The sequence below is a fragment of the Lampris incognitus genome, chromosome 2 (genome assembly GCF_029633865.1).
Source record: "Lampris incognitus isolate fLamInc1 chromosome 2, fLamInc1.hap2, whole genome shotgun sequence".
NCBI lineage: Eukaryota > Metazoa > Chordata > Actinopteri > Lampriformes > Lampridae > Lampris > Lampris incognitus.
Window position 1 is genome coordinate 87,814,226 of NC_079212.1, and position 15,284 is coordinate 87,829,509.

Consider the following 15,284-nt stretch of genomic DNA (forward strand, 5'->3'; position numbering starts at 1 on the left):
TCATAATGAGCGTAGTTACAAATGACACGAGACCAGTGTGTGAAACCTCTATAACATGATGGACGTACTGAACCACTGACGCCAGAAAGGAAGCACAGAGCAAAGATAAAGAATATTTATTGTGTATCCCTTATATAATCTCAAGTCGGATTAGTAGAAAACACCAGCAGTTACGGACAGTCGCACGTGTTATCATTACACCCATGACGGGAGTCAGGTTCGAAACCCAAACAACACGCGCTGAGTGACAGGAAGCTGCCTTCAGACGGGCGCGCCCTCGCAGGAAATGGAAAGAGGAGGAAGTGCGCGCGCTGAGCGGCTCGCGATAACAGCCCCGACTTAAGGCAGACTCAGCGAGCGCTGCGGCGAAGCGCCTGGCCGAACACGTGACTCGTCACTCCAAAGTAAATGCTGTGAAAATCTTTAAAAAATACATAGAAAACAGAACATGACAACTTTGTGAATTTGACTATTGGTATATTTTAAGTGACACCTTACTTGCTAGCAAAATATTATAACCAAAGCAACGAAGAGCAAATCCCTTTAATGGTGATGGATACCCAGAATACCCTACTACATAACCCCCACACACACGCGCCCCGAGCGTGTTGCACCACCTGGCAACCTCCACTCCCCCGAAGATGCTGGGAAGAAAAAACCGGATGGTGAAAGCAATTTAAAATCTAAATAAGTGATAATGGTACAATTCATACATGAGGGAACATCACAACTAGCAAATAATAAACCATAAATATCCAATGGTTGTGCATTAGAAAAGGGAATACGGCACAGTTATGGACGTCTGTAACACCACAGACACCCGTCTGTGCCAATTTAGTCCACGAGGCTTGGGAGACCTAAAGTGAGATGCGACGTTAGATCCCTCTCAGTCAAGACTTCACGCTGGATCGTCACGACACATAACACGCCTGGATCATATTGCAACACGCGCCACACACTGTGCTTATGAACATAATCCTTCGATGGCGGCCGTCTACAGCTCAGCTCTGTAGCGAAATATAAAAGGTATGCTGCCTGGAAACAGCACTGCTGGCAAGTCACTCTTCTCTCTGCTGTCGGCTGCCACGAATAACAAGTCAATCTCTGCTAGAAAGGGTTCGTCTGACCGACGGCTGCTCTTCCTCGGTATGGGTCAGCACCACGCTGCAACAGCCGCGGGGTGGAGAACGGTGATGAGCCATACTGGGCGGCCGTCGTGCTCTTGGGTCTTTGCTGGGTCTTCTGTGTGGCTCAGATTATGGCTTCAGTCAAGGCAGCTCCTGCGTGTCCCTTACTACCGTTGTCGTATTGCTGAATTCAGTTGCTGGACTTCATAGTTGTATATGCAGAGAGGGGAAAGGGAGACATCTTCATGCGTGAAAAGTAGGAAGCCTGGACGCGGGGTGACTTGGGGGGGGGGGGGGATGAAAAGCTGTCTTGATTCCCCCATCCTCTTTCTTCCTCTCTTCCGGCTTTCTCTCTTCTAAAAATCTACAGCTTTTCACTGGTGGAGAAGTTTTCCCTTATTTGTTCTTAAGCAGTTTCTGAGGGCCAAAGAGTTAATTAGCTTAACCTCGCAACTTGCAATGAACAAACTGTGTGTTTCATCTTGACCCATTTCATTCATAACCTTTTTTTTGGGGGGGGGGGGGGTCCCTCTTTTTCTCCCCAATTTTAGCCGTCCAATTACCCCACTCTTCCGAGTCGTCCCGGTCGCTGCTCCACCCCCTCTGCCGATCTGGGGAGGGCTGCAGACTACCACATGCCTCCTCCCATACATGTGGAGTCACCAGCTGCTTCTTTTCACCTGACAGTGAGGAGTTTCACCAGGGGGACGTAGCGCTCGGGACGATCACGCTATTCCCCCCAGTAACGCCCTCCCGTGAACAGGCACCCTGACCGACCAGAGGAGGCACTAGTGCAGCGACCAGGACACATACCAGATCCGGCTTCCCACCCACAGACACGGCCAATTGTGTCTGTAGGGACGCCCGACCAAGCCAGAGGAAACATGGGGATTCGAACTAGTGCCCCCCGTGTTGGTAGGCAACAGAATAGACAGCCACGCTACCTGGACGCCCCTTTCATTCATAACGTTGCCTAAAACAAAACTACAGTGTGCATATTCAGAAGATTTCCATCGGTGGTGTTGAGTCGTGCCTACCATCGTCTCCATTAGTGAGCACTAGGGCCTGTAGGATGTCTGAGAGGGAGACTATGCCCCTCACCACCTCCTGCTCGTCCACCACCACAAGCCTGTGCACCTGAGAGACAGCAAGGAAGACCACCAAGACCCGACGTTACGACAGAGACATGGCGCATGTTTGCCGTTATCATCAGAGCAGGAAGTTGCTTTTTCTTAAGAAATTGAATGGACGCAGATGCACTGCACTGCAACTTAACTTACACACAACTATGTTCTGACTCGTGTGTGTGTGTCTGTGTGTAGCATGTCTGCCTTGCTGCCGCTCACCTCAGCCTCAACCAGTCTGTTGATGATGGCCTCCAGTGTCTCGTGTCTGTGGCAGGTCAGCACTCCTTCAAAATACTGAGAGCGGTGCTGCAGGGCTTTGGTCACCGTTATGTCCAGGTTGTTGTAGGTTTTCTCTGCTGCTAGATTCTGCACACAAACACAACACACACACACACACACAGTTTATCACAATTACCCCATGAGTTCATCACACTTTGTTTTTAAAGAATATGATTATAAAAAATGGTTTGATATCCCCCCGTCTATTTACTACTTGCTCTCATAATAAAAAAAAAATTACATTTTTTTTTCCTTTTAAACGATTTGTCTTTTGTTCTGTAGCACTCTGGCACAAACTGAGCTCTCATCATGCACACAGTCAGGCATGCAGTCTCTGAATGCTGCGTCGTTTTTATTCAGTTTAAATGTTGATGTGACAAAGTTACACTCGTTCACGCACTGTATTTCTGCTGCACCTTTATATATATATATATATATATATAGATAGATAGATAGATAGATAGATAGATAGATAGATAGATAGATAGATATATATATAGATATATGTGTGTGGTTAATTAATGACAAAATGTGACCGAGGATCTTCCTTTCTGCTCAGAAGTGCTGTGCACTAGTCGATACAGAGGAAAGACAGATGATGACTTACTATGACGTCAAACTTGGAGTAAATGTCAACGACCCGACCTGCAAGTAAGAACATAGCAGCTGAGCGTGTAACACATGCAGGTTTTCTGGTCATTTGTGCTAAACCGGTGTGGACGCTGACGCCCCGGCCACATACCGTTGTCATCCACAACCGGCAGAGCCGACACTCGCTGCTCGACGAAGATGCCCAGCGCCGTGTAGAGCGGCGTGTCCGAACGCACCACGGCTATGTTACGGAATGTTCCAATGTTCAGCTCCTCTAAAGTCTGGCCTAGGAAGGCAGGCTTTGGCATCTCCGATATCTGACAAGAACAACACATTCTTAACACAAAATCGCCTTATTAAGCAATAAAAACACAAACATACTTTGTTAGATACGACTATGGTCCTTCCCTGCCCAAGTCTTGTCTTCTGTACAGCAGGGGTGTAAGAAAATATCGATACACTGGAGTATGGCGATATTATCTGTTGTGATACTGTATCGATTCTCAAGACCACTATATCAATCTTTCTTTACATGTAAAGGTTGGTTACAAACATTTTGTGTTGTGTGTAACCCCACGACCGCTAGACAACTGTGTTGTAATCTATCTTCAGCCATTTGACTCGTCCATTCCAGCGCAACAACGTAAACTGAGACAGGAAGTAGCATAAGCACAAAGAACACAGGCCTATGAAATCACAATATACCACCTTTCTTACAGTATCACAATATATCACCTTTCTTACAGTATCACAATATATCGCCTTTCTTACAGTATCAAAATATATCACCTTTCTTACAGTATCACACTATATCACCTTTCTTACAGTATCACACTATCACCTTTCTTACAGTATCACAATATATCACCTTTCTTACAGTATCACAATGTATCACCTTTCTTACAGTACCACAATATATCACCTTTCTTACAGTATCACACTATATCACCTTTCTTACAGTATCACACTATCACCTTTCTTACAGTATCACAATATATCACCTTTCTTACAGTATCACACTATATCACCTTTCTTAGTGTCACAATATATCACCTTTCTTACAGTATCACAATATATCACCTTTCTTACAGTATCACAATATATCACCTTCCTTACAGTATCACAATACTATATCGTGATGTATTGAATAGTAACCCTGTATTGTGATACGCATCCTATCACCAGATTCTCACCAGTACACAGCCCTACTGTACAGTACAAGAATGATATACCACGAAAACAAACAAAAACCCCAAGAAATAATCCATCCATCCATCCATCCATTATCCAAGCTAGCCTTACTCAGGGTCATGGGCAGAGGTGGAAAACCCGGCTTCAGAAAGCAGAAGTACTAACCATTTATTTGCTCCACCCGTGGACTAAACCAGCTGATTTCACTAATTAGTTCTCCCACCTGCCTGAAGTGTTGCGCTAATTAGAATCAGCTGGTTTGGTGCAAGGGTGGAGCAAACACATGGTTAGTACTTCTACTTTCTGAAGCAGAGTTTTCCCCCCTTTGGTCGTGGGGATGCTGGAGTCTATCCCAGCAGTCATTGGGCAGCAGGCAGGCACACACCCTGGACAGGCCGCCAGGCCATCACAGGGGGCGTATGCATGCATGCACGCACGCATGCGTGCACGCACACACACACACACACACACACACACACACACACCTAGGGACAATTTAGTACGGCGAGTCCCCTGTCCTACATGCCTTTGGACTGTGGGAGGAAACCGGAGCCCCCGGAGGAAACCCATGCAGACACGGGGAGAACATGCAAACTCCACACAGAGGACGACCTGGGACGACCCCCAAGGTTGGACTACCCCGGGGCTCGAACCCAGGACCTTCTTGCTGTGAGGCGACCATGCTAACCACTGTGCCACCGTGCCGTCCCCCGGCAAATTATTATTATTATTATTATTATTATTATTATATTTATAGCTATGGTGAATGACAAATACAAAAAAAAGACTCACAAAAAGCTTGAGGAATTTGAGGATCCTCTTGTGCGTGAGGATATAGAGTGTGTTCCCTGTCAAGGGGTCAATCACTGGCAATCTGTGGATCTTGTTCTTCAACAGAGAAGATACTGCATCATATAAACTAGGCGAGAGGGACACAAAGACACAACCATGTTGTTTGGACAGCAAAACAACAGCAGCAAAGTTGACAGACAAGCGCTCTGAATGAAAACCAAAAAAACATAAAATCTACCTGGCGCTGGGAGATATGCTGACTAGGGGTTTGAAAGAGTCTTGAAGGTATATGTCTAAAAATAAAGAAATACAGACACATTGGTACAATAATCAGCTTTTCGTCTTTACCAGAGTGACAGATTTGACATGAACGACATGAATCACCTCGCCACGTCTCGATCTTGTGTTCCTCCAGCTCATAAATCTGCACCTGAAACATATCAACAAGAGAAGATGCTGAGCAGCTAGCTAAAGAGGGGCCGGGACAGGAAGTAAATACTGGCTAACTTCCCAACAGGGTAAAATAGCAACGTAATAAGCCAGTAACGATCCCCCCCGTTTAGCAACGTAGTTTAAAACCAGCCTACGCCAGCCAAAGACGTGAGTGTGATGTGTAACAACTCACAACCTATTCAAAAGTCAATTACCACAACAGCTCAGTGGCCGCCATCTTACCAGAGGAGACTTGTAATAGCGATGGAGGATGTTGATAAAGTCGGTGATTGTTAGCATACCTAGGAGATGAGTTACATGTTATCAGTTTATTATCAACGTTGGCCTTCTTAAACAACGCGGAGCTGAGTCAAAAGCAACCATCTTACCAACGAAGCACTGCTTGTTACTGTCCCACAGAGGTGCCGCCCTCACCCCATTGGACACAAGTGCAAAAAATGCCTTCTTGACCTGTTTTAGAAAAATAAAGGTTCACATTTATACATTTGGTCCAAATGTTACTGAGAAACAGGATTCCATCTTCAAACGAAGGTCTTGAAGGTCTTCGCCTTACCTGAAGCGATGTGTCGAAGACCACCAATTTGGAGCTGGTCGGTACCAGGTCGTAGCACCGATGAGACTTCATAAATCTAGTGTACACATTGTGTTCTTGGTCTGGAGAAATGAAACAAGTGACACCAGCTGTCCATCCAGTAAGCGTTTTGTTGCCTTAAGCCTCCTACACACTGTGCGATTTGGGCCGTCTCAGACGAAAGGTGACTAAACGTGGCGATATCTTTGGTCGTGGCTCCAAAGTGGCGGTCCTACGTCGCACTGTGAGACAGGTTCAAAGACGGCCGTTATTACGGTCTTGTGACCGAAGATAAGCCGGAACAAAAGTCTGACAGTGTCAGAAATGTAGCATGACCGTCTCACAGTGTGACCGCTGCTACGACCTACGTCTACTAACCAACCAATAGAAACGCAGCACGAAACAACGCCCTGATCAACGCCACGCACAATCTTTGCAGGCACTAAACACAACAGACTCTTAGCATCTGTGACCCAAATGCCATGGATTCAACAAAACGAACTAAAACAAGCTAACAAAACGAGCAACGAAACGAGCAAAATGAGCTGCGGCGACTACTGAAAGCACTGGATTCCTGCTTGGCGTCATGTTGCTTTACCAGCGATGCAGACTGATGACGCACACTGATGATGTTTTTATGGACTTGCGTCGTAGCCTGTGATTCAGCAGCGTTATCATCGTACAGTCTACATACATCACACTTGATATCGTACCCAAGTTTATTAGAGCCATATCGCACAGTGTGGCCTGCAGTAAACTTACAGGGCTGCTGAAATCGCACAGTGTGTAGGAGGCTTTAAGCAGAATGTGTTTCTCTGGGATAGCTATGCAAAGAGGTCACTTACCCTCTGCTAGTGCCTCCTTTTGGCCCTCCAAATCATCAAGAGCAGCTGGAATCTAAAACAAAGGTCATTCTTTGGTTGGTTAAGGCTACTTGCCAAATAAGTGAATGTGCGAGTGTTTGCTCTGCTGCTATAAATACAAGGCCTGCATAACGTGGCTAAGTAAAAATCATAGACCGAGCTGTACTCGAAGTACCACTAGTGCAGATCCAACTGAATAAAACATCAGAGCCCCCAACTCATGACAGCAATAAGTGAAACATGAATTATCATCATGATTGGTTCAAATGACTTAAAGATAAACCCGGACACCTGGTGATAAAGCTATCGCTTTCTTTACATTAAACAAGGAGAACAATTCAATTTAAATGAAGACATTATAGCTGCGTGATAGACAGACAAACACTGAAAGTTTCATGTGAAAGTTACACTGATGAGCCAAAACATTATGACCACTCACGTGAACCAAATGATATTGATCATCTCCAAACATGGGCACATGTCAAGGTCTGGGTGGATTAGATAAGAGAACAACCAGCTCTCGTAGCCAACGTGTTGGAAACAGCAAAAACGGGCAAGCGTAAGGATCCGAGTGACTTTGACGAGGGCCAAATTGTTATGGCCAGATGACTGGGTCAGCGCATATCTGAAATGGCAAGGCTTGTGGGGTGCTCCCAGTCAGCTGTGGCGAGTACCTACCCTACCGACAGCGGTCTGGGGAGGGACAAACCACAAACTGGCGACAGAGTGTTTGTTGGGCGCCCAAAGTGTATTGATGCGGGAGGGCAACAAAGGCTATCCCGTCTGGTCTGAACCAACAGAAGGTCTACAGTGGCACAAGTCACAGAATATTTTAATGATGGTTACAGGAGGAATGTGTCACAACACAGTGCATCACACCCTGCTGCATATGGAGCTGTGAAGCATTGGAATTGACCTTGCAGAAGTGAAAGAAGGTCACCTGGTCCAGTGAGTCCCGCTTTCTTTTAGATTACGTGGAGGGCTGTGTGCATGTGCGGCGATTACCTGGGGAAGTGATGGCACCAGGATGCACTCTGGGAAGATGACATGCCGGTGGAGGGAGTGTGATGCTCTGGGCAACGTTCTGCTGGAAAACCCCAGCTCCGGCCATTCATGTGGATGTCAATTTGACACGTACCACCTACCTAAACATCGATGCAGACCAGGCACACTCCTTCTTGGCAACGGTATTCCCTGATGGCAGTGGTCTCTTTCAGCAGGATAATGCCACACTGCACACATTGTTCGGGAATGGTTTGAGGAAGATGATGACGTTCAAGGTGTTGCCCTGGCCTCCAAATTCTCCAGATCTCAATCCGATTCAGCATCTGTGGGATGTGCTGGACTGACAAGTTCAATCCACAGCGACTCCACTTTGCAACTTACAGGAATTGAAGGATCTTGCTGCTAATTTTTTGGTGCCAGATACCACAGGACACCTTCAGGGGTCTTGTAGAGTCCAAGCCTTGGCAGATCAGTGCTGTTTTGGTGGGACACGAAGGACCAACATGTTTTACCAACATGCTTACATGTTGTGTAAACACCCGTCTTGGGAGAGAGATCCCTCCTCTGTTGTGCTCCCTGAGGTTTCTTTCTATTTTTTCTCCCTGTTAGAGCTTTTTTTTTTCTTGTTTGTTTTTAGGGAGTTGTCTTATCTGATGCGAGGTCTAATGACAGGATGTTGTGTTGCTGTAAGCCCCCTGAGGCAAATTTGTAATTTGTGATATTGGGCTATACAAATAAATTTGAGTCCACTTTGTGTATATGAACGCCATCGGCTGGTTAGTGCTACACAATGCATAAGGCTAGCCGCTTTATGCATGGTGTACACTGCAGTGGTTTCAAAGAATTATCATGCGCGCACACACACACACACACACACACACACACACACACACACACACACACACACACACACAGATCAGTCAAACATTAAAACCACCAACAAAATACTGTGTAGGTCCCCCTTGTGCCACCAAAACAGCTCTGACCCATCAAGGCATGGACTCCACAAGACCTCTGAAGGTGTCCTCTGGTATTCGGTACCAAGACGATAGTAGCAGATCCTTTAAGTTGCGAGGTGGGGCCTCCATGGATCAGACTTGTTTTTCCAGCACAACCCACAGATGCTTGATTGGTTTGAGAACAATTTTTGCAGGGTGGCAGGGAGCATTATCCTGCTGAAAGAGGCCACTGCCATCAGGGAAAACCGTTACCATGAAGGGGTGTACCTGGTCTGCAACAAAGTTTAGGTAGGTGGTACGTGTCAAGGTAACAGCCACATGAATGCCAGGACCCAAGGTCTCCCGGCAGAACATTGCCCAGAGCATCATACTGCCTCCACTGGCTTGCCTTCTTCCCATAGTGCATCCTGGTGCTATCTCTTCCCCAGGTAAATCACACACACACACACACACACACACACACACACACACACACACACACACACACACACACACACACACACACACACACACACACACACACACACACACACACACAGCTGGCCACATCATGGTAAAGAAAACGTGATTCATCAGACCAGGCCACCTTCTTCCACTACTCCATGGTCCAGTTCTGATGCTTACGTGCCCATTGCAGGTGCTTTCAGTGGTGGACAGGGGTCACCATGGGCACTCTGACTGGCGTAGCTGCAGCACTGTGTGTTTTGACACCTTCCTATTGTACCCAAGATTAACTATTTCAGCAATTTGAGCTACAGTAGCTCCTTCTGTGGGATCAGAGCAGATGAGGTAGCCTTCGCTCCCCACGCACATCAATGAGCCTTGGGCGCCCATGACCCTGACACCAGTTCACTGGTTGTCCTTTCTTGGTCCACTTTTGGTAGTTACTGACCACTGCATAACAGGAACACCCCACAAGACCTGCTGTTTTGAATTGCTCTGACCCAGTTGTCTAGTCATCACAATCTGGCCCTTGTCGAAGTCGCTCAGATCCTTAAACTTGCCCATTTGTCCTGCTTCCAACAGATCAACTTAAAGAACAGACCCTTCACTTGCTGCCTAATGTATCCCACCCCTTGACAAGTGCAATTGTAACGAGATAATCAATGTTATTCCCGTACCTGTCAGAGTTTTAATGGTTTGGCTGATCGGGTGTGTGTGTGTGTGTGTGTGTGTGTGTGTGTGTGTGTGTGTGTGTGTGTGGCGAATTCACGGGGCAGCCGGGAATCTGCCGCAGCCGGGAATCTGCCGCAGCCAGGACGTGAACCCGGGTCTCCCACACCATGGGCGACTATGTTAACCAGTCGACTAAAGGGTCCCTTTTGTCGACCGGTTAACGTAGTCGCCCGTGGTGCGGGAGACCCGGGTTCACATCCCGGCAACGGCAGATTCCCAGCTACCCCGTGAATTCGCCATGATAATGCTTAATTTCGTGAGAAGTCAAGGGCTGAAAGAAGATCAACTGCCGAGACAACAGTAAATATATGATGTAAGAAGAAGGCATATTTCTAACTGGTAGCACGATGGGGGAAAGGATTTGTTGATGGGAGACACCATTCCCCAGTTACTATTGGCCGTGTGTATCATTTAGAGAGAAATGTGCAGAGCTCACCTTACACTGTGCGCAACACCCGCTGGTTTCACAATCTTATCACATTCAAAGAGTAACACATTACAAGAAAGCCACATAACGAACTCCACTATACTACTGACAGAAACCGCGTTTCACGGTGGTCATGAACAAATCAGACTTGAGTAACTTGACAATTTACTACTGGGTGATTCTTCCATTAAGGGAGTGTTTCTGTCCCCAGGGTAGATTTTCAAGAGAAAACTTTTTTTTTTTTTAAAACAATTATTGTATTTGTTAAGAGTTAGGTTGTGTTAGTTATGAAAAAAGATTTGAGTCTCAATGATGAGATTTGTTTTGGGCTTGTCCCCAACCAAGACCTTTTAACTCCCCCTCTGTAATAAAGTCATAAAAATGGTCAAATTCATTAAAGCTTTACTTTGCATTTTCTCATAATAACTTAAAAAGACATATTTCACATTCATATGGTTTATATTTCATAGTTAAATATCGCTGTCTGTCCCTCATACATCTGTCATTACATCGCACCCAACATTTTAGAGCAATAACGATTTTTCGAACGTGGTCTCCATGGAAACGAGAAGTGCCTGAGGCGTGTCAGCAGGATGGTTATCACAGGTCATCACCAGACACGTTACTAGCTGAGTGTTTCACTTCAGAAATAAGAAACTTCACTTTATTCACGTGTATTCATTGTATATTGTGTGCTAAGCAAGCGTAAGACTTGGCCAACTTTTTCTCCAAACAGTGAAGCGTCGTTACCATCACATGTCATGACGTCACATTTTGCTGTTATAACTTTGAAAAAAAGCGTCATAATACCAAACTTATTGTGTAGGACGGTCAAAGCTACGCTGAGATATTAGTCCCACGCCACTTAATAGAGCTTTTGGGGAAAAAAAACAAGATTTTGAAGAAATTTATTTTGTCAAATTTTCAAAAGCGGCCCCAAACTGAAGAACTACATCCGCTCGACGTCCCTAAACGCACCTGTTGTGATCCGCCGGCCGGGCGCATTGATACCGCCGCTGGAAGCCGCGCGAGCCAGATGCCGCTAGTCCCCCCCCCCCCCCCCCGTCGCGAGACAGCGTACCACAGATGGCGTAATTAACTCAATCTGATTAGCTAACATCGTGCGGAGCGTCAACAAGAATATCAGCGCTGAGTGGCACATAATCTTGACATTTTATAGCGACGTTAAAGAACTTTGACTCCGCAGCACTGACGCCACCAAACAATAACCCCCCCCCAAACAAAACAAAACAAATAAAACAGAATACGTTGCAAATACACTAATGGGGGGGTCTTGCTCAGATAAGCGGGTGTTAGCACACGTTTTCGAACCTCACACTACGGACACGCGACAACCAGGAAACCCTACACGTACTGAACCAGCTGGCGAGCCGGGGACGAACCGACGTTGGGTTCGGTAACTGATAGCCCGTCCCCGCGGTGCCCTCTCCAAGGCAGGCTAACGTTGGTTAGCATGCTAGCCGAAGCGTTAGCCACCGTGCGGTGTGGCTGAACGCCCATTCATCCGGCGTTAGCTCGCTAGCTAGCCGGACAAGGGTTCTTGCTCTCAACAGTCTTCCCGGGGCTTAGCTCGCTGGCCTGTTCAGCAACATGTCATGACACAGTTTGCCACCGGTCCGGTTCGGTAAACGGCACCGGGTTTGGCTAGCTTACGTGAGGGACTCACACATTCCATGACGCATCCGGCGGGTCGCCTCTCCGTCACGCTGGGTCCCGATTTGACTGGAACGGCGATCCGAGACCCTCGCCAGTCTTTCTGGTCAACCCCTCGAACTGTTCTTCCTCCCTTCGTTTGCGGCACTGCAGGCGTATGTGGCGTTAACACTGCCCCCTAGTGATCACAAGCGGGTCATGGTTGTAGATCGTCTCGAGACTTTCCTTGGGAGAGAGTTTGTCGACGTCATGGTGAATCTCGCGGGCGTCGCCAAAAATATGCCGTTGTCGATAGCGCGCGCCAACAAACAGGAAACTGGTATGACCGCTGTAGTAGAAACCGGAAGTCAGTGGACTACAGTTATGCACAGCGTCGATTAAGGCAACGCTTTCCGACTACATCCGTAATATCCATCCGTCCATCTAGCCACTATCCAAACCGCCTTAGCCTGATCTCAGGGTCGCGGGGATGCTGGAGCCTATCCCAGCAGTCACTGGGCGGCAGGCGGGGAGACACCCCCAAATTAACTAAATTGACTAAACTGTCAAACTATTATCCTCCAATAAAACCAAGACCTGACGAATGCCCCAAGATCTCCTTTCATGAGATTATAAAAAAGGGGGAAATGGAAAGCGGAGTTTCTCTCTCTTCAAAACTGCCCAACTCACAGTGAACCAGTCTTAATGGAAGCCTTTCCCCAGGGTTAGTGTGGAAGTGTGGACACAGGTCTGGCTATGCTGCCCAGCTCACAGTGAACCAGTCTTAATGGAAGCCTTTCCCCAGGGTTAGTGTGGAAGTGTGGACACAGGTCTGGCTATGCTGCCCAGCTCACAGTGAACCAGTCTTAATGTAAGCCTTTCCCCAGGGTTAGTGTGGAAGTGTGGACACAGGTCTGGCTATGCTGCCCAGCTCACAGTGAACCAGTCTTAATGTAAGCCTTTCCCCAGGGTTAGTGTGGAAGTGTGGACACAGGTCTGGCTATGCTGCCCAACTCACAGAGAACCAGTCTTAATGTAAGCCTTTCCCCGGGGTTAGTGTGGAAGTGTGGACACAGGTCTGGCTATGCTGGCCAACTCACAGTGAACCAGTCTTAATGGAAGCCTTTCCCCAGGGTTAGTGTGGAAGTGTGGACACAGGTCTGGCTATGCTGCCCAACTCACAGAGAACCAGTCTTAATGGAAGCCTTTCCCCAGGGTTAGTGTGGAAGTGTGGACACAGGTCTGGCTATGCTGGCCAACTCACAGTGAACCAGTCTTAATGGAAGCCTTTCCCCAGGGTTAGTGTGGAAGTGTGGACACAGGTCTGGCTCTGTGAGACTACGCTAATCTAGTCAGTTCAACTGAACCACTTCTTCTCTGCTTAATAATAACGATTTCTTATCTGTATTCTGAGTTGAAACAGTATTGTAGCGAATTCGGGGGACAACGCAACCACAGGAACTGCCGCGGCCAGGACGCGAACCCGTATCGCCCGCACCGCAGGAGACATCGCTAACCGCTCGACTGAAGGGTCAGACCCGCCAGACAGCGGCCAGCGTGTCTACTTATCCATGCACGTTACAATATATATAATCCAGTGAGTCAAATAAATTCTTTATGAGACAAAAAAAAAAACAAAAAACAAAGTTATATATATATATATACGTATGTAGGAAATATAATTAATTCATAGCTGTACACGCCTGTTTCGTGCGTCGCGCACTCATCAGCGGCCATGTTGGCTATCTAGTATCGTGCATCGTTATCTATCTATCTATCTATTGTAGCGTATCAGGATTTGGTAACCTAGCAACGAATGGAGGCGGGCATTTTGGGGGCAGTCTTTGAGTGGGAGTCGACATGAAGTAGGCGTGTCATGTTTTGGTCTGCGCGGCGAGCCGCTAGTTCGAGTCGTGGGTGAAATGAAAAAGGCAATAAAACTGACCAGTTGATATATATATATATACACTACCGTTCAAAAGTTTGGGATCACCCAAACAATTTTGTGTTTTCCATGAAAAGTCACACTTATTCACCACCATATGTTGTGAAATGAATAGAAAATAGAGTCAAGACATTGACAAGGTTAGAAATAATGATTTGTATTTGAAATAAGATTTTTTTTACATCAAACTTTGCTTTCGTCAAAGAATCCTCCATTTGCAGCAATTACAGCATTGCAGACCTTTGGCATTCTAGCTGTTAATTTGTTGAGGTAATCTGGAGAAATTGCACCCCACGCTTCCACAAGCAGCTCCCACAAGTTGGATTGGTTGGATGGGCACTTCTTGCGTACCATACGGTCAAGCTGCTCCCACAACAGCTCAATGGGGTTCAGATCTAGTGACTGCGCTGGCCACTCCATTACCGATAGAATACCAGCTGCCTGCTTCTGCTCTAAATAGTTCTTGCACAATTTGGAGGTGTGTTTAGGGTCATTGTCCTGTTGTAGGATGAAATTGGCTCCAATCAAGCGCTGTCCACTGGGTATGGCATGGCGTTGCAAAATGGAGTGATAGCCTTCCTTATTCAGAATCCCTTTTACCCTGTACAAATCTCCCACCTTACCAGCACCAAAGCAACCCCAGACCATCACATTACCTCCACCATGCTTAACAGATGGCGTCAGGCATTCTTCCAGCATCTTTTCATTTGTTCTGCGTCTCACAAACGTTCTTCTTTGTGATCCAAACACCTCAAACTTGGATTCATCCGTCCACAACACTTTTTTCCAGTCTTCCTCTGTCCAATGTCTGTGTTCTTTTGCCCATCTTAATCTTTTTCTTTTATTGGTCAGTCTCAGATATGGCTTTTTCTTTGCCACTCTGCCCTGAAGCCCAGAATCCCGCAGCCGCCTCTTCACTGTAGATGTTGACACTGGTGTTTTGCGGGTACTATTTAATGAAGATGCCAGTTGGGGACCTGTGAGGCGTCTGTTTCTCAAACTAGAGACTCTAATGTACTTATCTTCTTGCTCAGTTGTGCAACGCGGCCTCCCACTTCTTTTTCTACTCTGGTTAGAGCCTGTTTGTGCTGTCCTCTGAAGGGAGTAGTACACACTGGTGTAGGA

General features: G+C 46.8%; 1 protein-coding gene across 1 annotated transcript; it reads right to left on the bottom strand.

Moving 5' to 3' along the window:
• Nucleotides 1-106: 106 nt before the first annotated feature.
• prkag1 (protein kinase, AMP-activated, gamma 1 non-catalytic subunit) lies at nt 107-12,426 on the bottom strand. The gene is made up of 13 exons (XM_056275242.1): nt 12,249-12,426; nt 6,977-7,028; nt 6,114-6,214; nt 5,929-6,010; nt 5,783-5,841; nt 5,492-5,537; nt 5,346-5,400; nt 5,108-5,234; nt 3,276-3,441; nt 3,141-3,178; nt 2,474-2,620; nt 2,165-2,264; nt 107-1,329 (listed from the first exon to the last, which is right to left on the bottom strand). The coding sequence occupies exons 1-13, from the start codon at nt 12,255-12,257 to the stop codon at nt 1,295-1,297; spliced, it is 1,017 nt and encodes a 338-aa protein (XP_056131217.1). The 5' UTR covers nt 12,258-12,426; the 3' UTR covers nt 107-1,294.
• Nucleotides 12,427-15,284: the final 2,858 nt, after the last annotated feature.

Excerpts from the sequence above, each read along its gene's own strand:
- prkag1 (XM_056275242.1), bottom strand. Across the intron at positions 5,235-5,345 it reads AGCATATCTCCCAGCGCCAG|TTTATATGATGCAGTATCTT; the intron begins GTAGATTTTATG and ends CCTCTCGCCTAG. Across the intron at positions 2,621-3,140 it reads ACTCCAAGTTTGACGTCATA|AATCTAGCAGCAGAGAAAAC; the intron begins GTAAGTCATCAT and ends GTTTGTGTGCAG.